At 44.0% G+C, this 26,792-nt stretch overlaps 1 protein-coding gene across 2 annotated transcripts in view; it reads left to right on the top strand.

Annotated features, from left to right (window-relative positions):
- ATP1A3 (ATPase Na+/K+ transporting subunit alpha 3) overlaps positions 1 to 26,792 on the top strand; it is a 64,803-nt gene that overhangs the window by 14,071 nt on the left and 23,940 nt on the right. The window contains exons 1-10 of one of the 2 annotated variants that reach the window (XM_070764309.1): positions 7,825 to 7,995; positions 17,757 to 17,879; positions 18,065 to 18,124; positions 18,252 to 18,455; positions 18,556 to 18,669; positions 19,956 to 20,090; positions 22,346 to 22,463; positions 24,018 to 24,286; positions 25,411 to 25,609; positions 26,518 to 26,627. In XM_070764309.1, coding sequence (XP_070620410.1) covers positions 7,990 to 7,995; positions 17,757 to 17,879; positions 18,065 to 18,124; positions 18,252 to 18,455; positions 18,556 to 18,669; positions 19,956 to 20,090; positions 22,346 to 22,463; positions 24,018 to 24,286; positions 25,411 to 25,609; positions 26,518 to 26,627 — 1,338 coding nt within the window. In that variant the 5' untranslated portion in view covers positions 7,825 to 7,989. Of the gene's footprint in view, positions 1 to 7,824; positions 7,996 to 17,756; positions 17,880 to 18,064; positions 18,125 to 18,251; positions 18,456 to 18,555; positions 18,670 to 19,955; positions 20,091 to 22,345; positions 22,464 to 24,017; positions 24,287 to 25,410; positions 25,610 to 26,517; positions 26,628 to 26,792 lie in introns of those variants that run through there. The other variant, XM_070764308.1, reaches the window with a different exon arrangement.

The following is a 26,792-nucleotide window of genomic DNA, read 5'->3' as shown; positions in this document are numbered from 1 at the left end:
AAGGGAGAAGGAGTCAACCTATTCTCCAAAGCACCTGCGGGTAGAGCAAGAAACAATGGGTGGAAACTAAACAAGGAGAGAAGCAACTTTGAACTAAGGAGAAATTTCCTGACAGTCAGAACAGTTAATCGGTGGAACAGTTTGCCTCCTGAAGTTGTGAATGCTCCAACACTGGAAGTTTTTAAGAAGATGTTGGATAACCATCTGTCTGAAGTAGTGTAGGGTTTCCTGCCTAAGCAGAGGGTTGGACTAGAAGACCTCTAAAGTACCTTCCAACTCTGTTGTTGTTGTTGTAATGTGCAGTCAGGCGGTAAGAAAAGCAAGTAGGATGCTTGGCTGCATAGCTAGAGGTATAACAAGCAGGAAGAGGGAGATTATGATCCCGCTATATAGAGCGCTGGTGAGACCACATTTGGAATACTGTGTTCAGTTCTGGAGACCTCACCTACAAAAAGATATTGACAAAATTGAAGGGGTCCAAAGACGGGCTACAAGAATGGTGGAAGGTCTTAAGCATAAAACGTATCAGGAAAGACTTCATGAACTCAATCTGTATAGTCTGGAGGACAGAAGGAAAAGGGGGGGACATGATCGAAACATTTAAATATGTTAAAGGGTTAAATAAGGTCCAGGAGGGAAGTGTTTTTAATAGGAAAGTGAACACAAGAACAAGGGGACACAATCTGAAGTTAGTTGGGGGAAAGATCAAAAGCAACGTGAGAAAATATTATTTTACTGAAAGAGTAGTAGATCCTTGGAACAAACTTCCAGCAGACGTAGTTGGTAAATCCACAGTAACTGAATTTAAACACGCCTGGGATAAACATAGATCCATCCTAAGATAAAATACAGAAAATAGTATAAGGGCCGACTAGATGGATCATGATGTCTTTTTCTGCCGTCAGTCTTCTATATTTCTATATTTCTAATAGTAGTAATAGTAGCAGTAATAGTAATAGTAATAATAATAATAATAATAATAATAATAATAATAATAATAAACAATTGATAACCGCATGGAATGAGGTGATCCGCCCCATTAAAATCTCCTTTTGCCTCCAGCGAGAAGAGATGAAAGGGCGAGAGCTGTCCCTTCAGCACCATGGCCCGCGAGCAGTGAAAAAGCAGCTACAATGGCTTGAATGCAGGCACTTTTCGTGCTGGGAAATTGTTGGCAAAAGGTCTCCACTCCGAGATTTTGGGAGGAACAAAATGGCAAGGGAGCAGCCCGGGTCACTCCTCCTGAATGATGGTGTACACTCTTTTTTCTGTAATGACTAATCAGAGCTGAAAGGGAGCCTGTCTGTGGTTAGAAATTAGTCAGTGGCCGAGGAAGGGCTACGAAGGTAGAAGCAAAGAGCCCATGTCAATGAAATCGAATTGAGAAATGATTCTCTTGGCCTTGGCAATACAGGCAGGGAGTCTGTGAATGACTTGATCTTTTCTTCTTGTAAGGACCAGAAACAACAAAAGGATTATCCCCTAAATATAGGAGGTCCAGAACCTATTAATTAATCAGAATAGAGCTGGAAGGGACCTTGGAGGTCTTCTAGTCTGACCCCATGCTCGGGCAAGAAACTCTATTCCAAGGGTAGGCAAAGTTGGCTCTTCTGTGACTTGTGGACTTCAACTCCCAGGATTCCTGAGCCAATCATGCTAACTCGGGAATTCTGGGAGTTGAAGTCCACATGTCATAGAAGAGCCAACTTTGCCTACCCCTGCTCTATACCATTTCAAACAAATTGTTGCCCAGTTTCTTTTTGAAAGCCTCCAGTGTTGGTGCATTCACAACTTCTGGAGGCAAGCTGTTCCACTGATCAACCGTTCTGACTGTCAGGAAATTTCTCCTTAGTTCTAGGTTGCTTCTCTCCTTGTTTAGTTTCCACCCATTGCTTCTTGTTCTACCCTCAGGTGCTTTGGAGAAGAGGTTGACTCCTTCTTCTCCTTTGTAGCAACCCCTGAGATACTGAAAGACTGCTATCATGTGTGAAGTAGTGTTTATTATTAAATGAGGACCCAGATTGTTGGGGGCAAGAGGCTGATTCGATAAACCGCTTAGAGAGGGCTGTAAAAGCACCACGAAGCAGTATATAAGTCTAAATGCTATTGCTAATACTGCATTCTAACCACTGCACCCCCACAGCTCTTATATAGGCTACAAGGACAGAATCTTTATAGCCTAACCAAGTCAAGCCTTCCCTCCCGTTGGGTACCCAAGAGAGTCAAAGCGAAATAATCTTGAATTCTTTCTCAACTTAATTTCCACCTGGGCTAAGCTCAGGTTTTTACCAGCCCCCACCACATCACTTCTCCAAAGCAACAACTGTGCTTTTTCTACAGAGGGACCCTGTACCCCTCCTGGAACCTACAGTTTTCTTGCACAAGATAATGGGAGATGTAGTCCCAGCGATGTGGAGGAGGCCAACTTGAAAGGAACTGGTGAAAAACGTCGTGAATTTTCTCCTTCTATCCCCCCTGGGTGAATCTTAGTCTCTCGATCAATTAATAGCTCTAAGAGTAGCATCGATGGGGGAAAGAGATGTTCTACCTCGGTGACTTTGCTCAAGCATTTTGCACCACCGAGATGTCCAGAGTGAATATATCCTCCTCCATCTCAGTTGGGCTGGACTTAAAAGCCATTGAGACGCAAGACAAATCCTTCTTAAAGCCCATGTTCCCTTTTCTTTTTCCCCTTGCTGCTGTGGAAACCCCTTCTTTCTGGTTGCCACAGTGACTCTGAGTCACATGGCCTCTCCCCCCTCATCTAGTTGCCATGGAGATTGGATGAAGGATGAAGGAGGCTAAAAATTGGTACTAAGGCCTAGACGCTCTGAATTCTGGCATTAGCTTTGATCTCAAAGACGGGGATAGAGATGGGGAAGTGAGGAATAGGACTTAGAGACAGAAAAACAGGACGATTCTTTGGGTTGAAAGTAATCCTTGACTTATAATTGCAATAGAGCCAAAATTTTCCACTGCTAAGTAGGTTTTGTCCCATTTTACAACCTTTCATGCTACTGTTGTTAAGTGAATCACTTCAGTTGGTAACCCGGTTGTTAAGTGAATATTTGTGGATGAAAAAGGAAGAATGTTGATGGTATCTACTAAGATAAACAACAATGAAATCCTAATGGTAGCAATTCATGCCCCAAATAACAAACAAAAGACGTTTTTTGATATCTTATGTAAAAAAATTACAGAAACAGGATTTGAAAACGTTTGTTTAATGGGAGACTTTAACGGAATAGTAGATAGGACACTTGGCATCCATGAATCTGTCTAATCCTGCCTTGAAGCTATCAAGGCTGACAGCTGTCATGACCTCTTCTGGAAGGGAATTCCATAAACCAAGGACCCTCTGGGTGAAGAAATATTTCCCTTGATTTGTCCTCACTTTCTTATCTATGAGCTTTAGGGAGGGCCCCCTCGTCCTAGTATGGTGTGATAGAGAAAAGAATTTTCTATCCCATGCATGATTTCATACACTTTGATCAACTGTTTTAAGTTGTGGGCTACCTGTACCAATAGATTGCTTTGTAGTGCAATTCTTAAAAAAATTCACACCAAATTCTGTAGATTGAAGGGTTGGGGGAAAGAGAAGTGGTATAGTGCAGGAGTGAGTTCTTCCCAGTTCGGACTGATTCTCCCGAACCAGTAGCGACCCATAAGGATGTCATGATGACATCACGGATCTGGTTTGGTCGGTGCTGATCGCCATCTTTTTTAAACAAAAATTATTTAAAAAAATAAATATTTTTTTTAATTCCCTGGATTTTTCGGTGTGCGCCCACGAGACCCGCCCACGTGGCACAGAAGGAAGTGAACCAAGTTAGAATCCACCCCTAGTATAGTCTCGTAAACACATCAAGATGAAAACTCCCCACTTAAATTTCTTTAGTCATTCTTTGGTAATTTCCTGTGTTGCTGGGCCAAAGTTACAAATGCAGCCAACCATCCCTTTTCATAGACAGACGTCTGTCTATCTGTCCATTTCTCGTAAATACAGGTTTTCCCCCCAAATTGATTGGTTTATAAATCTTCTTCTGCCGCTTTATTCAATAACAAAATTTTTAAAAGCCAAAGGACAAATATGAAATGATGACCAAAGGCAGATTTTAAGCCAAGGCGTGTCCAATCTTGGCAAATGTAAGACTTGTGGGCTTCAATTCCCAGAATTCCCCTGCCAGCAGGACTTGTTGGCACAGGTTTTCAAGTTTAAGCTGGCTGGGGAATTCTGGGAGTTGAAGTCCACAGGTCTTGAAATGGCCAAGGTAGGACATACCTGTTTTTAGACTGTAAGATTCTTCTGAACTCCAGCAGTTGCAGCAAAATATTTGGATATTAGGTTAGCTTGTGTGTCTTATATATTGCATGAACAGAGACGATTTAGCTAGTTTATGATTTCTTGGACAAATCAGGCAATTGGTTCATTCATTCATTCATTCATTCCTTTCATTCATTCGACTTTTATGTCACCCAATCCCACTGGGACCTCAGTAAGGGATTTAATAATAACCTTAGGTGTTTGTGTGAATCCAGTCAGCCTTTAGTAATATCTGCATTTGTAGAGGTCAAAAGTGACATAACCTTTTGCTGGTGCACAATAAGTTTTTATTTCACCCTTTTTATTTATTTATTTATAGGAACAAATTAGGGCAGTCTTTTTCAAACTTGCTGACTTTGAGACGTGTGGACTTCAACTCCCAGAATTCCCCAGGCAGAATTCTGGGAGTTGAAGTCCACACATCTTAAAATTGCTGAGTTGGGAAGCATGAAATAAAGCTGAGATTTGGGGCAGCAAATTTTCTTTTTGCTTCTGGTTAGGGTTACTTTCTGGCTGAGTCTCGCTTCTCTTGTGCAACAAAGCTAAAAATATATTGGAGCCCTCTTGAGAAATACTGAATCTAGTCTAATATGATGTTCCTTAATCGAGGATCCTTTTCTCATTTGTTCCATAAGCTTTTTAAGCTCAAATATCAGAAATAAAGTCTTGAAGGAGACTTATTTGATTGGCAAACCATATTTTTCTTCTGTTACATAGAAACATAGAAGATTGACAGCAGAAAAAAGACCTCATGGTCCATCTAGTCTGCCCTTATACTAATTCCTGTATTTTATCTTGGGATGGATCTATGTTTATCCCAGGCATGTTTAAATTCAGTTCCTGTGGATTTACCAACCACGTCTGCTGGAAGTTTGTTCCAAGCATCTACTACTCTTTCAGTAAAATAATATTTTCTCATGTGGCTTCTGATCTTTCCCCCAACTAACCTCAGATTGTGCCCCCTTGTTCTTGTGTTTACTTTCCTATTAAAAACCCTTCCCTCCTGAACCTTATTTAACCCTTTGACATATTTCAATGTTTCGATCATGTCCTGTCCTCAGGACTATACAAATTGAGTTCATTCTGTTGCGCTTATTCTCTGGTTTATATTGGGTTTTTGTCTGTAGCCATGTTATATATTCTTATACGCATTGGGGTGTATGGGTGTTCAGGGAGGGGTAGCACCTCTCGTTTAGGGGAATGTCGTTTCCTTTTATGCAGCTTTTAGGGTAGCTCATTCATCTTTGGCCTCCACCTGTCACTCAGCCCTCACCTGTGGCTCCTAGCAGCTGTAGCATGTGCAACAACCACACCCCGGGCAATAGCTTCGACAGGCTGACCAAACCAGAGTAGCCATTGGGTTATTGACCTTCGGTGAGATAGGGACTTGTCTATCCTGAGCATGTGAAGACAGATTCTGGTGGACTGAGAGGATGAAACCTACTAGAATAGGTCAATGGTCATGAAGGCTGTCTCTGTAAGCGATGTGGTACGCTAAGAGCACAGCAAAACACAAAAGACGCCCTGGTCAATCACTGTGCCCAGCCCCTCTCCAAATCTGTCGACTTCTTTTTTAAAAATGTTTTATTTTCAATTTTTAAATTACAATACAAAAGAAAAACTTTTCAATAATCGTATACAGATCGTTACCCAGGTCAACTACGTAATTATATAACTTACATTCCAATTGATATCATTCAAGTTACTCTATAAGTAATAAAGAAATAAAAAAAGAAAAGCAATGAGAGAAAGAGAAAATAAGCAAAGGTCGTGGTAAAAATATATAATTCATATATTCTTATTTAAACTGAATTTTTTTTTGAATATTTTTCTGTCGACTCTTGTCCTGCTATTGGAGCAAGATGGAATCTGGGAAGAGAGAGTGAGGCTATGGGCACTTCTCCTCGCTTTTAATCCAATTCATGCCCATGTTGGTTGATTTTTAAGGAACTCGAACTTTCGATTGGTTAGTTTTAACCTTAAAATTGGATTTAGGATATTTCTATTGTATTTCTATATGTTTTTCTATAGGACCAGGTTATCTTCGGGACCGTCTTCTGCTTCATGTATCCCAGCGGCCAGATAGGTCCCACACAGTCGGTTTTCTCTGGGTCCCGTCAGCCAGACAACGTCGGCTGGCGGGGCCTTATGGGAAGAGCTTCTCTGTGGTGGCCCCCAGCCCTCTGGAACAAACTCCCTCTGGAGATACATACTGCCCCCCTCCCTCCTGGTCTTTCGTAAAGCTTAAAAACTACGAGATATGATTGACTGATGAATGTGTGCGAGTATACATGGGGTCTTTTAAAATGTTTTTTAGTAAATTTCATAATGTTATATAGTTATATAGATTTCTTATATATTGATATATTTAATGTTGTACGCTGCCCGAGTTACCTCAAAAAGGGCGGCATAGAAATAAATAAATAAATAAATAAATAAATAAATAAAGATAGATAGATAGATAGATAGATAGATAGATAGATAGATAGATAGAGGATGATAAGAAGTATAAGAGTATTAAAATAAACTAGAGAAAAGGGATAATAGGAGCACCAGCTACAAGATACGTTTATTATCAAAATTAAATATAGACCGTTGATATCTAAGCACCGTAAGATAAGCCAAGAGGGAAAGGTTGAGCCATCAATCCAGACAACATTTTTGGGTTGATTTTTTTCTTTGCCCCCCTTTTTTCCTCCCCTCCCCCCCTGTACTGTCTGTATTTCCTTTTTTGTCTATATTATTTGTTTATGATTTTTGTTTCCTCTTTGTGTGATCTTTTCAATGTCTATAATTTCATTAAAGTATTAAAAAAGAAAAGAAAGGAGGCAGGAGGCTGGACCCTTTTGACCTTGACGTGGTCTACCTTGCCAGGGGTGGTTGCTGCACGGCTTTGCATGCCCCCAGAACGGGTGGGGGGAGTGGGGGCAATAGATTGAAGGGCATCTCGGAGGCCAGAATCATAGGTACCCGTTTGCTTGGAGGCCTTTAAAAAAAATGTATTTTTTTAAAAAGTGGAAGCGGAAAGCGGACCCTTTCAACCTTGAGGTGGTCTACCTTGCAGGGGTGGTTGGTATACGGCTTTGCATGCACCCAGAAGGGGTGGGGGGAGCGGGGAGGGGGTGAAACACTAGACTGAAGGGCATCCTGGAGGCTGGAATCATAGGCACCCATTTGCATGGAGGCCTTTTTAAAAAATAATAATTTTTTAAAAAAATTCACCTTGTCATGTACAGTATTTCCCCCTCTGCAGCGTCCGTTGCATTGGGGGCAGAGGGGGGGGCAGACTTAGCTAGGGATTCCCCGGCTCCTCTCCCCCCCTCCCCACCTTGGACCAGGTGAGTTCTGCAGTAAAAGGGGCGGGGCTTAGCGGTGGGCCGGGGAGGGGGGGCGAGGAGGCGCCCGCTGATTGGCTGCCCGGCCTGCCCTGGTTCAGACAGCAGCGGCAGGAGAGCGCTGCGTCCCCGTCCTTCGGTGCCTGGCAGCCGCGGGCACAGCATCCCTGGCTGGGGGGGCCGCCGGCAGCTCCCTCCGTCTCTCCCCGTCCTCGTCCGTCTCTTTCGCGCTCCCGGCTCTTCTTTTTTGGGGGCTCCACCTTGTCCGCCCGGGCGTCGCTTTGCTTCCCTTCCCCGACAGAGCCTGGCTGAGCCGCCAAAGCCGCCGACATGGGGGTAAGTCTCGGTCCCTCGTCCGTGTGCCCCCCCCATCACCCCGGTAGGCTTAGGCTATTTTTCCAGCCCATTATCCTCGCTTTGCAACCCCGGAAAAGGGGCTCGAGACCCACCACCAACCCGCCTGGAGATGCTCTTTGGGAGGAGGGAGGAGGGATTGACACCCCCCCCCTGGAAATTTTGCCTGCCCCCCCTCCCCAACCGGGACCACCCACGTCTCCTTTAAAGGGTCTCTCCCCGTCCGTCCGCAGAGCGTCCGTCGTTCTTTTGAATAACCATTGCCTGTTGCCGACTCCGCATTGATCGACAGGTGTCTCGCGTGGGGGTGGGGAGTGTAAGAGTGGTGCAAGGGGGGGTGTCAGCCTTTCTCCCTGCTGAACCCTCGGAGAGGTTGGGCGACCCCTTCCCCTCATCCCGGCTGGGATGATGGGCGGTGGGGGGCTTGGAAGATCCAACGGGTCCAGAAGTCCCCCTCCATGAAGAGATCGGTGGGCTTGGGTTTTCCTTCGTTCCTGAGGACCCCTCCCCATTTGTCCCCTTTCTGCTCTCTTCTCCCCCCCCCTCTCGACCCACAATGCAGGGGGTGAGTGACCATCCAAGGCTCTTTCCATTATCCTCAACTCCCCCCTTTATCTTCAAACTGGGGTGGGGGTGGGCGCCTTGATCGCCCCCCCCCATTTTTCAGGCAGCTGGGAAATTGTCCTCGGAGAGGGGGCAGCATATAAATTAATACATTATTAGTATTAGTATTAAATTATGTAAACTGACCGGTCCCATCGCCCCTCTTTCCTTCCCCCTCCCCTGCATCCCAAGAAGGTTATGTGCGTGCCTAGATATAGGTCTATGTGTGTGTGTGTGTTTGTGTGCCAGAACATACGACTGTGCATTTATTGGGGGTGACAGTAATGGACCCAAATAAGGTCTCAAGGACCTGCCTTCTCCTTTACGAGACGTTGTTATTATTATTATTATTATTATTATTATTATTATTATTATTATTATTATTATTATGGGGGCTGCCTAGGAATCAGGGTGCCTCCGGTAAAAGGGAAAGTTGTGGTGCTTGGAAAGCTAGCTGGGAAATAGCAGGGCAATTTGGTTACCCCCCCCCTGCTTTCTCTCCCCCCCAGGTGACAATATGTCAGCAAAGGGTGAACAGATGAAGGAGAAAAGGTGACTCAGTGTCTTGCAAAGGGAGGAAAGTGTAAAAGGGCGAAGGAGGAGAGGAATGAGCAAGAAACGGGGGGGGGAGGAGGAGGAAGAGAAACCCAGTTTAGGGGAAGAGCGTTACACAGGGGGGGGGCGCTCTGCCACCCTCATTGATATTCCGAAGAGGATGCCAAACCTTGCTGGGAGGGGGGGCACATCTCTACGGAGGATGCGGCAGCCTAAGGCGGCTTGTTCCCTCCGGCTCCCCACTATTCCCCCCCCCAATAATCCTGGGATCCCCACAAAGGCACCAGATGACCCCCCCCTCCCCATTCCTCCTCCTCCCCTCTCCCTTGGGGCTGCTGGGGTTGGGGGGCTGATGGGCGACAGGGGGGCAAAAACAGCGAGCCTGACCCCAGCACAAACAGAGATAAAAGATGAGGAGGGGGGGAGAAATCAATGGACAAGGGGGGGAGGAAGCAAAGAATGCAAGGACAGGGATTGGAAGAAGGTGGGGAGGGGGTCGCCTGCCCTAGATATGTGTGGGTAGCGAGGGGGGGTTGATGGAGAGAGAGAGGGAGGAGGAGCAGGAGGAGAGAGAGAGAGAGACAGATGGCCTGAATCCAGAAAGGCAGCTGATCTCCCTCCCATCTGATCCCAAAGCGACAACCCTGCAGCAGCGGCAGCTGTAACCTTGTAGGAAGAGAAAGATGGTGGCGGGCTGGGGGTGGGGGGCACCGAGGAGGGCGAGGGGGAGGATTGAAGCCAGGGGAAAAAATGCCTAACTCACTCTAAAGCGGGCTGGGGTCTTCTTCTTCTCCCCCCTCCCCTTGTTCACATGCCGCCACCCCCCTCCCTCCAGGAAAGAAACGAAGGACAGGAGATGAATGGTTTCCTGGCTTCCTCTCCGGCTGCCCCCCATCGCTTCCCTTTTCCTCTCTTCCCCCCCCCCCCCCAATTTCTGCTTTCTATATTTGGCGCCTGCAGCTGTGGAGGGACCATCCTCTGCAGCAAAAATCCGGGCCTGGGTGGGAGCAAGCGGGAAGCCCCCCCTCTTCCTCCATCCCACGGCCTTCCTTGAGAAATTCAGGTTGGCCTTTCTTAGTCTTTTCGGGGTGTCTTTGAGAAGATCTGGAGGAAGGAGAGGGGTTCTCTTCCCCTTTACCCACACTTCCTCCTCTCCCCGGGGTCACGGTGACCTCCAAAGGTCGACTAGGCCTCCTCTTGGAGGGGAAGGAAAAAGGGGGTGTGTGGGTGACTTCCTGCCCCTCCTTTTCCCCTTGGCAGGGGCTCTGCGGCTGTCCAGGCACTGCTGCAGTTCTGGCACCACGCCAGGGATCTTACCGACGCAGCACCGCAGAATCTGGGGGGGTGGCAACCAGTCCCGGTGAGATGGAAGGGGCCTCGGAGCACTGGGAAAAGTGCAGGACACCCCCTTATCCCCCCCAGAGAGCCCTTCAGCTAAACACCCTGCTGTCAACAACCTTCCTCCCCCCCAAAAAAATATCTGTAAGACAAGGAAACCCCCCCCCCCCCCGCCCTTCTAAAGACTCTCAAAAACCGAGTTCCTTCTTTCGATTGCCTTCGAATAGCTGCCACCAGGAAAAAAAAATGGCTCCCCTCCGGATAGCTTCCCCCCCCCTTTCTGCACTGCAGTAAATCCACCCCCGCTTCCGCGTTACAGCTATAGGATTTTATATCTTCTTCTTCCTCCAACAATGAGAGGTGATGTCTTTGCACACATACACACAAGCACGAAATAAAGAAGGGGGGATCTTATTTCTCCGCATCGCACACACACACACTCGCACGCACGCCTGCTCAGGTGCACCAAGGTTGGGATAATGTCTTGGGGAGGGCCACGGAATGGGACACTCCACCCCCACCCTCCAAACCCAGTCTTGCAATGCAAGGACCAGATAATGCAAGGACCCTTCCTCATGAGCATCGGGGACCCATACCACAGTGTTTCCCAACGTTGGCCACTTGAAGATATCTGGACTTCAACTCCCAGAATTCCCCAGCCAGCGAATGCTGGCTGGGGAATTCTGGGAGTTGAAGTCCAGATATCTTCAAGTGGCCAAGGTTGGGAAACACTGCCATACCAACGGCGATTTGGTTGCAAGGGCTAATGGGTGTTAAGTTTATCCTCAATTTCTATTCTGATCCTTTTGAGGAGTTGTTGTGGGATTTGTCCAGAGCCCATAATGCCCCACCACCATCACCGACTAAGAACGGAGTTGGATTCTCGGGCCCAAACCTGGTCCCCCGATAATGCGGTTGGAGACGGCGGTGGGGGAAGAGACGTGCGAAAAGAGCTTCAAGGATGGGTGGCAGGCCGGCATCCGGTTTCACGGTGATCTTTCTGCATGGCTGCCTTGTTGGGTGGGCCCAGGCGGGCCCGGCCATGTGATGACACCCGAGCTTTTGATATATCCACTTCTGAACAACGGCGACGATCGGGGAAACGTGACCCGTCAATAGCGAACGGCGGTCTAATTCTGCGTGTGTTCATAACGCGGGTCACTCTGCTTAATTAAAGAGCGGGTTGAATTAGGATGCTCGGATGTCTAGAGAGGCGGTTTTTATATCACGTCGGACAATCCCAGGGGACTAAGACGGAGGGAAGCGGTTTTGGGGTTTTTTATTTTTCCTTCATTGCTCATCCATCCAACGACCACTTCCTTCCTCCCTCCCTGTAAGGCCTGCTTGACAGAATAAGAGAATAACAGAGTGGGAAAGGGACTTTGGAGATCTTCTAGTCCAACCCCTTGCTTGGGCAGGAGACCCTCTCCCATTTCAGACAAATGGCTACCCAAACTCTTCTTAAAAGCTTCCTTCTGGAGTCAAGTTGTTCCCCTGGTTAATTGTCCTTGCTGCCTTGGAATTTCTCCTTACTTCCAGATTGCTTCTTTTCTCGACTAGTTTTCCATCCACCGCTTCTTTGCCCTGCCTTCGAGTACTTTGTGAGAATAGGTTGACTCCTTCCTCTCCTTTGTGGCCACCCCTCAAATATTGGAAGACCGCTGTCATCTAGGCCTTCTTTTCAGTAGACCAGACCTACCCAGTTCCTGCTCAAAATGGCTGTTGGGCCTCTGGGCAAGGACGTTCCAAGGTCATTCGATTTCTCCTTGGATATTCCTCACGTGTTTATCGATGGCATCTCATCTTTCTTCTCTGGTGGATGACAAGCCAGGCTCGGCTTTTAGAAGGGGGAGGGTCCCTTCAGCTGATAGATAGCTCACCTGTTTCCCAATCCCCCTCCGCTGGATGTAATAATTTTCCTTTATATCACTGATATTTTCCTTTATATCAGCCCTGGGTGAATCTAATTCAAAAAAACCCAATCCGTGAATTTCCCTACAAATTATAAATTTCAGAGAGTGGTCATGTAAAGGGTCAATGCTCATTTCCCCCCTCCTCCTGTCGCATTCATGTAAACATTGCAAAAAATCCACCAGTTCAAAGGGGTCCTGATGACCATGATTGATCCCAGAATTTCTGTCACTAAGTGATGTGAATTTTGCCCCATCTTATGACCTTCCTTACCACAGTTGTTAAGTGAATCCCTGTCATTGTTAAGTTAGTAATAATGGTGGATAAGTGAATCTGGCTTCCACAGTTTGCTTGTTGGAAGGTTGCAAAATATGGTCATATTCTGGGAGACAGCAAATATGAGTCAGGCTTTTTTTTTACAGTTTTACAGTTATTTTACAGTTATTTACAGAGACTGTAAATATGAGTCAGTTGCCAAACATCTGAATTTAGTGGAGAATGTTGCAACAGTCGTAAGTGTGAAAAATGGTCGTAAGTCACGTCAGGATCAAACAGCAATGATCCCCAGAATATGGACCACCTTATTTCTCACTGGGGAAAGAAAAATATTATTTATTGCTTGGTTGTTTCACTGACTTAAATCCTTTGATTCCTCCAGAAAGCAATGCCTATAAAAACAACCGTGTAGAGAAGTTGTGTGAAGAGGGTGCTAAGGGTGCGGTTGAATTGATTCTTTCTTTCTCCATCCATTATTTCTCAACCTTGGAACCTTAAGATATGTGGACTTCAACTCCCAGAATTCCCTAGCCAGCATTGCTGGTTGGGGAATTCTGGGAGTTGAAGTCTACATATCTTAAAGTTGCTGGCTGGGGAATTCTGGGAGTTGAAGTCCTTCCATCTTAAAGTTGCTAGCTGGGGAATTCTGGGAGTTGAAGTCTACGTATCTTAAAATTGCTGGCTGGGGAATTCTGGGAGTTGAAGTCCACCCATCTTAAAGTTGCTAGCTGGGGAATTCTGGGAGTTGAAGTCTACATATCTTAAAGTTGCTGGCTGGGGAATTCTGGGAGTTGAAGTCCTCCCATCTTAAAGTTGCTAGCTGGGGAATTCTGGGAGTTGAAGTCCTCCCATCTTAAAGTTGCTAGCTGGGGAATTCTGGGAGTTGAAGTCCTCCCATCTTAAAGTTGCTAGCTGGGGAATTCTGGGAGTTGAAGTCCTCCCATCTTAAAGTTGCTAGCTGGGAAATTCTGGGAGTTGAAGTCTACATATCTTAAAGTTGCTGGCTGAGGAATTCTGGGAGTTGAAGTCCACCCATCTTAAAGTTGCCAAGATGGAAAAACCCTGTGCTAGTCCTATTCCTCACCTGTTCCAGAGGGATATCAGTGGCAAAGGATGCTACCTATGAAAACAAGCCTTATCAATGAAAAGTCCTCCATAGGACCACTTTCTAAATAGCAGGATATTTTTTCCTCTGTAATTTCAACTATGGAACATTGTAAGGTAGAAGAGGACTACTGCCCTGTAAGATCCATTTGAAATTACTTAAGACTGCCCTGTAAGATCCATTTGAAATTCTTCCAGTTCAAGTGAAAAAAAAAATAGAACACATTAATATTTCAAGACGAGGCCTTTTTTAAATCTAAAGATGGCCTCACCGGGCCTTGCTTGTAAGTATAGCTCTGCTTCCATTGTGGCCAGACCAATCTAGATATTTTCACAAGCAAGACAAGGAAAATTGCTTTTTCACCCTGTGTGTCTAAACAAAGGAGATTTCATATCTGTTAGTTAGGGTTATGATCCATTAACCGATAGGTTTAGCCTCTCCAGATCTGAGTACAATTGTAAAACATCGTTTAACCATTTGAGGTTCATTTTTGTAAAGATGTGGCAACGCTTCCCCAAAATTCCGAATTGATAAAACTCTTCAAAGGAGAGATGAGCAGGGCAAGGCTGTGATTTTAAGACATCTATCATTGGACTGCTACGGCAGATTCACACAAGAAGTTGAATCCTGTATGTGGTTAATGTAACACAATATCAGTGCCCATGAAACAGGTTTTGCATTTTTTATAAAAATAAGTCAAGTAATGACGTGAAAGGATAGCCAGGAATCCACTAGCTGATAATAGACTAGACTAGACTAGACTAGACTAGACTAGAATAGAATAGAATAGAATTCTTTATTGGCCAAGTGTGATTGGACACACAAGGAATTTGCCTTTGGTGCAGATGCTCTCAGTGTACATAAAAGAAAATATAGATTTGTCATGAATCATGAGGTACAGCATTTAATGATTGCCATAGGGGTCAAATAAGCAGTCAGGGAACAGTCAATATTAATATAAATCGTAAGGATACAAGCAACAAAGTCACAGTCATATAGTCATAAGTGGGAGGAGATGGCTGATGGGAACAATGAGAAGACTAATAGTAATAGTATTAGTATTAGCAGCCTTAGTGAATAGCTTGACAATGCAGAGGGAATTATTTGTTTAGCAGAGCGATGGCTTTTGGGGGGGAAAACCACTGTTGTTGTGTCTAGTTGTCTCGGTGTGCAGTGCTCTATAGTGTCGTTTTTGAGGGTAGGAGTTGAAGCAGTTTGTGTCCAGGATGCGAGGGGTCAGTAAATATTTTCACCGCCCTCTTTTTGACTCGTGTAGTATACAGGTCCTCAATGGAAGGCAGGTTGGCAGCAATTGTTTTTTCTGCAGTTCTGATTCTCCTGTGTCGGTCTTGTTGGGTGGCAGAATCAAACCAGACAGTTATAGAGGTGCAGATGACAGACTCAATGATTCCTCTATGGAACTGTATCAGCAGCTATAAAAGGAGTGTTTTCGTACAATATAGGGACAAATCTTCGCCTAATCTGGAGTGTTGTATGAATTGAAAATTACTCTTCCAGCCATGTTTAATGACGAACATTTGAAATACTTACTCCTGCTATAAGCTGTTTATCTGAATACCTTTGCTATAAGGATCCATCACATATACAGGCAGTCGTCAGCCACAATAGGGACTAAAATGTCCACTACTAAAGAAGATAGTTCCTAAGTGAGTCGCACCTGACTTAACAATTGTTTTGCCATGGTCGTTAAGTAAATCATTACGGTTGTTGGATGAAAGATGGACATTAAGCAGATCTGTCTTCCTCCATGGATTTTCCCTGTTGGAAGATGGCTGGGATGGTCGCAAAAGACAATCTTTGGATCCTGGGATCGTAAATACCTGCCGGTTGTGAAGCTCCCAAATTTTGATCCTAGATAGAACCATGGGGGTTGTTGTGATTATCGTAAATTTGAGGACCGGTCATAAGTCCCCTTTTCTTAGCACCATTGTAACTTTGAACAGTCACTAAATGAATGGAGAACTCATCTACAAAAAGAGATGGATCAAATTGAACGGGTCCAAAGACGGGGCTATAAAAATGGTGGAAGGTCGTAAGCATAAAACGTATCAGGAAAGACCTCATGAACTCAATCTGTATAGTCTGGAGGACAGAAGGGAAAGGGGGGGCATGATCGAAACCTTTAAATGTGTTATTAAATAAGGTTCAGGAGAGAAGTGTTTTTAATAGGAGAGTGAACACAAGGACAACGGGGCACAATCTGAGGTTAGTTGGGGGAAAGATCAGAAGCAACGTGAGAAAATATTATTTTATTGAAAGAGTAGTAGATGCTTGGAACAAACTTCCAGCAGACGTGGTTGGTAAATCCACAGGAACTGAATTGAAACATGCCTGGGATAAACATCCATCCTAAGATGAAATACAGGAAATAGTATAAAGGCAGATTAGATGGACCTTGAGGTCTTTTTCGGCCGTCAATCTTCTATGTTTCTATGTTGTAAGTTGAGGACTACCTGTAAATTAGAAATAGTTGATTAAATCATTTGATGTCAATTAAAATCTAACAATTTCCTTTTTCCTTTTTTTTTCTTTTCCCCTTTTCATTATATTTATAAATAAAGTATATTTTTTTAAAAAAAATCTACCAAGGCTTCCAAACCATTGGATGCGAACAGGAGTTACTTTCAAAATCAAATTGTTGGGAGAATTATCCACCCAGGGCTTCTCCCCTCCATGCATTTTCTCTGTTTCCTGTTCACAAGTACTTAATTGTGCCATTACTTTCAGAACAGGTGTATATGTATGTAGTCCTTGACTTACAACATTTCTTTTAGTGACCGTTCAAAATTGCAATGGCACTGAAAAAAGTGACTTATGGGTGGGTTTTTTGCACACTGCTGACTCATACTTACGACCGTTGCTGTGTCCCAAAGTCATGGGATCCCCTTTTGCAACCTCGCTTCGAGTCTTCGGAGAGGGGCGGCATACAAATCTAATAAATAAACCTTTTGACAAGCAAATTCCAATGAGGATGCCAGATTCACTTAACAATCGGGTTACTAGCTTGTCAATGGGGGTGATTCACTTAACAACCGTGGCAGGAAAGGTTGTAAAATGGGGCAAAACTTAACAAATGTGGTTGTAAATCGAGGACCTCCTATACGTGGCAAATTGGGTGTCAAGCCGGTGTAGGTGATAAATTAACGGCTTGCCACTCTATCCATAGAAGGCCTGATGTTTATGGGAACTTGGGAGGGGGGGATTTTCAGGAGGGAACAGATGTAGCCGTAAAGCATTCTTTCCAGTGGTTCAAGGACATCCTATGCCCACTCACCTGGGTGGAAGCGGAAGGAGGACTTGCCACGCTGGCACAATCTTTTTTTTTTTTAAAGAAAATATAATCTTTATTGAAGACAAATAGGGGAGGGGATACATAAAGCAAAAGGACAATACGAATATTGGTACATATGTATATGAATTTAGATTAATAGTTATAAATCAAAATAGACACATATATAAGAGGAAATAAAGCTAAAGAGAGAAAGAAAAGGAAAGAAAAAGGGAAAGGAAAGAGGAAAAATAAAAAATAAAAGAAGAAGAAATTGGGAAGGATGATTTTCATGAGGGAACAGATGCAGCCACAAAGCGTTCAAGGTCATCCTATGCCCACCCACCTGGGCGGAAATGGAAGGAGGACTTGCCACGCTGGCACAATCTGAGTGGCCAATATGACAAGTTTGTGGGTGTGGGGGACAAGGGATGTGAACTTCCAACTGGGTGGGAATCTCAGGTTCAGGTTTCCCACTCTAGGTGCCAGGATGGCTCTTGCAATAAATTGGAGCTTTGAGGAACACTTTGACTTGAACTCTGATTTAGTTTGGAGGCTACCTGGAACCTGGACATTGGGGAAAAAATGAAAATCAGATTGGATAAAGATTGCATTTTTCGACGGGGGTGCTTTTTATTTATACCTCTGCTGGTCTTTTCCACGCAGTACGGGCGCTCAGATAGTTATCGCGTGGCCACCACCCAAGACAAAAATGACGACTCTTCAAAGAAGAACAAAGCTCAGCAGAAGGTTCGGGATATGGACGATCTCAAGAAGGAAGTGGCGATGGTGAGTGACGAGCTACCTTGGTCCGCCAGAGGGGATTGGGTGGTTGAGTGGAGCTGCAAGAAACCAGGAGTGATGATGACCTAGCTTGATCCGGGGTTGGTTGGATGGAGCCTCAAGAGATGGTGAAGATGGAGGGAGGTAGCAGATGGTCCTTCTAAGAGTCTCCCTTTTGCCCTGTGTTTCAGACGGAGCACAAAATGTCAATTGAGGAAGTCTGCCGGAAATACAACACAGATTGCGTGCAGGTGAGGATTTTCCACTCAGGGCTGGTGAACTGTTCTTCAAGGACTGGAGATAAGTATGAACAGATGTTTCTCTCCCAGCCCACGGTTTTATCCTTCCGTTCTCTTTCTCTTCCTATCCGACCATCAGGGTCTGACCCACAGCAAAGCCCAAGAGATCCTGGCCCGCGATGGCCCCAACGCTCTCACTCCACCCCCAACCACTCCAGAATGGGTCAAATTCTGTCGCCAGCTCTTTGGAGGTTTCTCCATCCTTTTGTGGATTGGTGCCCTTCTCTGCTTCCTTGCCTACGGCATCCTGGCCGGAACTGAAGATGACCCCACAAGAGACAATGTGAGTTTTGGTGGGATGACTTGTTTGGAGGGTGTCCTTGTGAGAGGAATCTCAAGGACCTTTTGACCATCTCACCTTTTCTCCTTCTGCTCTTGGACAGCTGTACCTAGGTATTGTCTTGGCGGCTGTGGTCATCATCACCGGCTGCTTCTCCTACTACCAAGAGGCCAAAAGCTCTAAGATTATGGAATCCTTCAAGAATATGGTGCCCCAGGTAGGTAGGACAAGTTGTCTTTTATATCAACACCACGTACAGGTAATCTGTCAGAGAATTGCGCAGCCAGTGTCCAAATGTAGCCAGGGAGACTGACAAGAACTTGTAGTTTTATGTACCATATTTTTCTGATTATAAGATGCACTTTAGTTTTTCGGGAGGAAAATAGGGAAAAGAATCTGCTAGCATCCTTAGTCTGGTCAATTTCAGCACATTATTTTATCGCCTGGTTAGGACTTAAAAAAAAAACCTATATGGAGAGAGTAACAATGAAAAAGCTTGCAAGCCAGTAAGAGCTGGGAACATCGTTAGAACCTGGTTAGGGCTGGAAAGAATAATTCTGAGCAAATAGAGCAATGAAAAAAAGTGCAAAGACTTAGGACTTGGAAACATTCTTCCCAGAGAGTAACAGTGAAAGACCTTGCAAGCCGGTAAGAGCTGGAAACAGTATTAGCACCTGGTTAGAGCTGGAAAGAAACATTTGGAGCAAGTTAGAGCAATGAAAAAAGCCCCCTGCAAAAACAGGATTTGGAAAACATTCTTAGCAAAGAGTAACAATGAAAGAGTTTGCAAGCTGTAAGAGCTGGGAACATAGTTAGCACCTGATTAGAGCTGGAAAGAAACTTACTTGGAGCAAGTTAGAGTAATGAAAAAAAACCCTGCAAAGACTTAGAGCTTGGAAAACATTCTTTGCAGACAGTAACAATGAAAGAACTTGCAAGATAAGAGCTGGGAAGATCGTTAACACCTAGTTAAGGCTGGGGAGAAAAAAGCTTGGAAAAAAGTTGCACCTGAATTTTCAGCCTCTTTTAGGGAGGAAAGTGAATTTTGGGGAAGAAGTATTTTAAGGGGACATGTTTTAGCATGACTGAAAATCCAGAATATTTTAAAAATGGAATTAAGTTTGTTTTTCCCGTCGACTAAGCAATGTCATCTGGCGGGCTCCAGGGGAAAAGCCTTCTCTGTGGTGGCCCCGGCCCTCTGGAATCAACTCCCCCCGGAGATTAGAACGGCCCCCACCCTCCTTGCCTTTCGCAAGTTATTTAAGACCCATCTTTGTCACCAGGCATGGGGAAACTGAGATACCCCTGAGCACAAATAGTTTTATGAATGGTATGATTGTGTTGAATGGTTCTTAATGATGGGTTTTTTAAATGTTCTGTTTCTTTTAAATATTGGATTTGTATATTGTTGTAATTGTTGTGAGCCGCTCCGAGTCTCCAGCATACAAATCTAATTATTAATTATTAATAATTATTTTTATTTTTATTATTTACATTCCAAAGCAAGCTCTGGTGATCAGAGAAGGCGAGAAGATGCAATTGAACGCTGAGGATGTGGTGGTTGGAGATCTGATAGAGGTGAAAGGAGGAGATAGAGTCCCAGCTGACCTAAGGATCATCTCGGCTCATGGTTGCAAGGTTGGTGGACATCTTACCGTCTTCTTTCTTTCAGCTGTTTTTTCCTTTCTCCTTCTGGAACGGACTAGCAAGCCCCTGGGAATTAGAGCAATTCGCCATGTCCTTTTACCAACTGTTCTCTCCCGTAAACCAAATCTAAGTGGAGGGATCAGATTTCCGAGCCCAAGATCAGTGGTGCGTAGGCCGTATCACTGGACAACCTTGGAGCTCCAATTTCCCTGTTTCTTTTGTTCGACGCGGAGCCCTACTAGAGAAGTGGAAGAAGAATGAATTTTGGATCCCTGTCACAAAAGTGATCAGCTTTCCTGGGCTTACGTAACAGGCCCAAACCATCTGTCCTTTCAAATTACTCTACGAGATCTGTCCGTTCGTTGACCTGCCAAATTTGAGATAAAAACCCAGGATAATTTTAACTGCAAACCTTTCTGGGTGGGCTGACAGGGCTGTTAAATGTATGTGCAGAGAAATCCTGCTTTTACCAAGGATGTGCAAGGTTGTATTAGAGCAGGTATGAATAATTCAGTCGCACACAGATACACTAATGTGAGTTGAAGTTTCATTTGAGAAATAGCACAGTCCAATAAACAATCCAAGTCATACACGTTCTTATCAATTCAAAGAATATCAAATTGCAAAGTCTTCTTACCAATTGTCTTTGTCATAAACACTAAATAAAGATATCAAGCTTAAACACAGTTTAGCTACAACACATAACTACTACCACACATGGAATGCAGAGAGAATGCAGCGCTAACAGAGAGAATGCTAAAGAGAATGCTAGAGAGAATAACGGAGAATGACAGAGGAAAATAAACTATGATCTCTAGCGCCCCATTATTATTTATTTATTTATTTGTTTGTTTGTTTGTCAATCATGCATGGGATAGTAGTTTGTATAAACATAACATAAGTAAAGAGTAATGATAAAAAAAGGACAATAGCCCAGTAGGGCAGGGACGGTAGGCACAATGCATGCCCCTTAGAAACGGGGAGAGGTCGACTGTAGACAATCTAAGGTTAACGTTTTTGGGATTTAGGGAAGAAACCACAGAGTCAGGTAGTGCATTCCAGGCATTGATCGCTCTGTTGCTGAAGTCGTATTTTCTACAGTCGAGTTTAGAGTGGTTTACATTTAGTTTGAATCTATTATGTGCTCGTGTATTGCTGCGGTTGAAGGTGAAGTAGTCATTAACGGGAAGGACATGGCAGTCTGCAACACCATCAGCCAATCAGATATAGCTCAGTTAAAGCTATATACAAGGGTCGCCCAGAAAGTAATGCACCACTTTTTTTTCTTCAACAATTATTTATTGAACACAATGAAACTTAAACACAAGAAAGAATGGGGTCTCTGCTACATTCCCTATTATTTCCAAGTAATCTCCGTCCCGTTCTACGGCCTTCCTCCAGCGAGACACAAGGGCGTGTATGCCCTGTTGGTACCACTCTTTGTTCTGGTCACGAAGCCATTTCTGCACAGTAATGGCCTCACCCTCTGTGCCCAGTGACTAACCGTACTTCTGTCGACTGCAAATTCTCCATAAACTATACACAAACATTTGTGAATGTTCCCAAGTTTCTTTCTCCGCAGTGAGAAATTCAATGACGACACGCTGCTTGTAACGTACATCACTTACAGACGCCATTTCAAAACACTGCTGCAGCTACGCTATCTTTCTGAAGAAATGCAAAATTTACACACGCACTCCTGACAAATCAAATAATCTGGCGGGCCCCAGAGGAAGAGCCTTCTCTGTGGCGGCCCCGGCCCTCTGGAATCAACTCCCCCGTAGATTAGAACTGCTCCCACCCTCCTTGTCTTTCGTAAACTACTCAAGACCCACCTATACCGCCAGGCATGGGGGATTTGAGACATCTTTCCCCCAGGCTCCTTATAATTTATGTTTGGTATGTATGTGCTGTTTGGTTTTTAATTATGATAGGGTTTTTAGTTTTTTTAATATTAGATTTGTGCCACTATAATATTGTTTTTATCATTGTTGTGAGCCGCCCCGAGTCTTCAGAGAGGGGCGGCATACAAATCTAATAAATTATTATTATTATTATTATTATTATTATTATTATTATTATTATCTAAAGTTTTGTATTCGTACCATTACTGTAGGCTGAGGGAAAAAAAAGTAGTGCATTGCTTTCTGGGCGACCCTCGTACATTAACACACATTGTTGGTTCATTTATTGCCAACCCAGCTGTTAGAAAGAGCCCTAACAATGGCATGGCGTTTCCTTTCTAGGTGGACAACTCTTCCCTGACTGGTGAATCCGAACCTCAGACCCGTTCTCCCGATTGTACCCATGACAATCCTCTTGAGACCAGGAATATCACATTTTTCTCTACCAACTGCGTCGAAGGTAGGGCGTGTGAGTTAGAATACCTTGTAGAACAAAGGAACCAGATCTCGGTAAACACATCGCTGTGAATTCAGACTAGTTTACGACCCCAATCTAGATATCACTGCTATGATTTGAATATAAGAACTTTATTTGCCACCATTCTGGATTATGATCAGAGGGACTGTGTATTATCCTTGGTGTGGGGAATTTTGGAAGTTAGTCCACACATCTTAAATTTGCCTAATTTGAAAAAAAACTGATTTAAGAGAACATATTAGCGCAGTCTTTTTAAAATTTCTTTCTTTTCCCCCACTTCCAAATACACCCTTGTGTGAACTTTTTTTTATATAAAAAGTTCTTTATTTATAATACTGTTTAAAAAGCCCCAAAATGTACAAACACAGAACAGAAACCATAAACCATAATAATGAGTACATGACAAATTATCCCTTATACCTTTTTACATTTGATTGTTTATTTTTTCATTATCTTGCATAAAATATAGAACTAGGTTTAATTGAATTTCTAAGGTTCTCCAACATTTCCATTAATTCATAACCTTGGTTTTCCTTTTTCCCCACCAGTGGTGTAGTTTGTCCAAGGTTTTGAAATAGTCTAATTTCTGTTTTTATCTTTCAACTCTTTCCATTTCAGCACGTGATAAAATGTTATATAGGAATTACTTCATCTGTGGGGGTATCTTTATTTTTTTTCCATTTTGGGGTGAAGATTAACCTCGCCACGGTCAGAATATATAGCATTAGGTATATTGTTTTTTTGTCGTATTTATCAATGGTTATTCCTAGCAAAAAGAGTTCTGGTTTTAGATTCTAATTTTATCTTCAATATTTCTTCCATCCATTGCATTATTGTATTCCAATATTCTCGTGTCTTATGGCATTCCCACCTCTATTTTTACATATTATCTTTATATATATTACTTCATGTGTATTCTCTTCCATATGTATTGTGTATTGGACAAATGAATAAATAAATACAAATAAACATGTAGTAATATGTTCCAGGTAACTTTTTACATTTCCAGCATAAAGATGAAAGATTTTTACCCATTTTGGCTTTTTAAATTTTCTATTGGCTTTGTGATTGCTAGAGTGTTTTTCTGCCTTAATTTATGGGAAGGATTTCCTATTGATTCCATTGATTCCTATCTATTTGCTTTGACTGTTAGTATTTTAGTATTTCAGGTTCTTGTAGAGAGCTTAAGCTTGCAATATATATTTATAGCTATTTGAACTGTGATTTCCTTGGTGATTGACACCTAAGCTCTCATCCTAAGTTAGCTTAATGGTTTGTCTCTCGCCTCAAGAACCCAGCAAGATTTTTAAGTTACAGTTATCAAACAGTGGGTCCTAAATTCATTTAAATATGGCTATAGGCAGTGAACATCCAACACAAATCCATATCAGAGATCTCTAACTTGAGCTGAGATGGGCAGGTTAGCTGGGGAAATTCTAGGAGCTATAGTCATCCTACCAGATCTGGAAATTGTTCGGTGTGCAGAAAATTGGAGAGAGAATGCATGCCCACCGATTTGTCTCTTTTTCCCACCAGGCACGGCACGAGGGGTTGTCGTTGCCACTGGAGATCGGACGGTGATGGGTCGAATTGCCACTCTGGCTTCAGGCCTGGAAGTTGGCAAGACCCCCATCGCTCGGGAGATCGAGCACTTCATCCAGTTGATCACAGGCGTGGCCGTCTTCCTGGGGGTCTCCTTCTTCGTACTCTCTCTCATTTTGGGCTACTCGTGGCTGGAAGCCGTCATTTTCCTCATTGGCATCATTGTGGCCAACGTCCCTGAAGGACTCTTGGCTACAGTCACAGTAAGTACCTGACAGGACGTCTACCAAAAAAACTTCCTAGAGAAAAATGAATGGAAACTAATCAAGGAGAGAAGCAACCTAGAACTAGGGAGAAATTTCCCGACAGACAACTAACATACAGTGGTATCTCGGTTCTCGACCACAATTCATTCTGGAAGTGTGGTCGAGAACCGATTTGGTTGAGAACCGAAGCAATTTAAGATAAATTCCCCTCTTCAATTGTCTCTCCCTCTAGGTTGCCTGCTTCTATCCCCGTGTCTCTCTCTCTCTCTCTGTAGCTTGCTGGCTTCCATCTTCAGTTCTCTCACTCGCCCGCTTCTGTCCCCGTGTCTCTCTCTCTCTCTCTGTAGCTTGCTGGCTTCTATCTTCAGCTCTCTCGCTCGCCCGCTTCTGTCCCTGGCTCTCTCTCTCTCTGTGTAGCTTGCCAGCTTCTGTCTTCAGCTCTCTCGAATGTTCGAATTCCAAATATTTGTTCAGATTTCAGGGCAAAAGTTTCTTGAATTTCCTGGTCGAATACCGATTTGTTCGAACTGAGAAGCGTTCGAAAACCGACGCATCGGAGTATAAGATGCATCTTGTTTTTTGGTTTTTGGGGAGGAAAATAGGGAAAAGAATCTGCTTAACAGGTATTCATCTGGCTAGCATCCTTAGTCTGGGGAGCTTCAGCACATTATTTTATCCCCTGGTTAGGGCTTTAAAAAACCTGATTCGGAGAGAGTAACAATGAAAGAGCTTCCAAGTGGGTAAAAGCTGGGTACATTGTTAGCACCTGGAAAGAAACATTCACATCAAGTAGAGCAATGGAAAAAATCCTGCAAAGATTTAGGGTTTGGAAAACATTCTTTGCAGAGAGTAACAATGAAAGAGCTTCCAAGTGGGTAAGAGCTGGGAACATTGTTAGAACCTGGTTAGGGCTGGAAAGAAAAATTCTGAGCAAATAGAGCAATGAAAAAAACCGGCAAAGACTTAGGGCTTAAAAAACATTCTTCGCAGAGAGTAACAATGAAAGAGCTTGCAAGCTGGTAAGAGCTGGGGATATTGTTAGATGAAAATGCCAGATTGGGCCCCTCTGATGGGAGTCCTTTCCTGCAGCCCAGGGCTAAGTTTCATTCCTCCCCTTTTAGGTGTGTCTGACCTTGACCGCCAAGCGCATGGCTCGCAAGAACTGCTTGGTGAAGAACTTGGAAGCTGTGGAGACCTTGGGCTCCACCTCCACCATCTGCTCCGACAAGACAGGGACCCTGACTCAGAACCGGATGACTGTTGCCCACATGTGGTTTGACAACCAGATCCATGAGGCTGATACCACCGAGGATCAATCTGGTGAGGATTGTTATGGGGAAAGAGAATAAAGGTACAGTGGTACCTCTATTTATGAACTTAATTCGTTCCGTGACCAGGTTCTTAAGTAGAAAAGTTTGTAAGAAGAAGCATTTTTTCCCATTTATTTATTTATTTGTTCATTCATTCATTCAATTTTTTTATACCGCCCTTCTCCTTAGACTCAGGGTGGCTTACAACATGTTAGCAATAGCACTTTTTAACAGAGCTAGGCTATTGCCCCCACAATCCGGGTCCTCATTTTACCCACCTCGGAAGGATGGATCGCTTCACTTAGGGCTGAAAAATCAGATCACTTCAGATCACTTTGTTAGAGCTGAAAAAAGACTCAGCTATTTATTGGAGGGAGCAGCAAGGAAAGAAGCAGGCAAAGGGAAGGTCATTTAGCTAGCAAAGCATGGAAGATCTTGTTAGCACCTCATTAGGGCTAAGAGAAAAAGCTTAATAAATTGCACCCAAATTTTCACCCTCTTTTGGGGAGGGGGGGAAGGTGTGTCTTAGACTCCGAAAAACATTGTACCTGGTGAAAACTGACTCTAAAACTCCCAGTTTTCACTCCATTAAAAGTAAAAGATTTTCTACTTTCTCAAAAGAGTCACATGGTCGAATCATCGTACAGTACAACAACTGGGTAGCATCACTCCACCTTCTTCCTTACAAAATGTCCTTGGTTCCCAAGAGAAAGTATTTTGCTTCGCCTACAAAATTCCCTCTATATCCAATCCCCCCTCCCTGACCCTCAACTCCAGTGTGGCAACACTGAAGTGGACAAAATTAAATTAAAATGGCTTCAGCGACAACAGGGTTGACCCCTGTGCCTACAGTTCAAGTGATTTCCTTTCTTAACCTAAAACTTCACCCCTCCTCACCACCTTCATTTTTTATTGCAGGCACGGCCTTTGATAAGAGCTCCCCCACCTGGGTGGCCTTGTCTCTTATTGCTGGGCTTTGCAACCGAGCTGTCTTCAAGGGCGGTCAAGAGAACGTGCCCATCCTCAAGGTGAGCAGAGGACACCAACTCCTTGGGAGAAGACACCAGCTGGGCCTTAGCGGCATCTAGAAAATTGAAAATGGTCATTGTGCTGGAGATAAGGACGGGTGAAGGCGGGAGGGTTGAAGGTCAAGTATAAGGAAAATAATTTTGATTTCTATCCCGTGTGATGAA

This window comes from Erythrolamprus reginae, chromosome 11 (assembly GCF_031021105.1).
Source record: "Erythrolamprus reginae isolate rEryReg1 chromosome 11, rEryReg1.hap1, whole genome shotgun sequence".
Classification (NCBI taxonomy): Eukaryota; Metazoa; Chordata; class Lepidosauria; order Squamata; family Dipsadidae; genus Erythrolamprus; species Erythrolamprus reginae.
The sequence above is the reverse complement of the archived record's forward strand: the minus strand, read 5'-3'. Positions and strand labels throughout refer to the sequence as shown.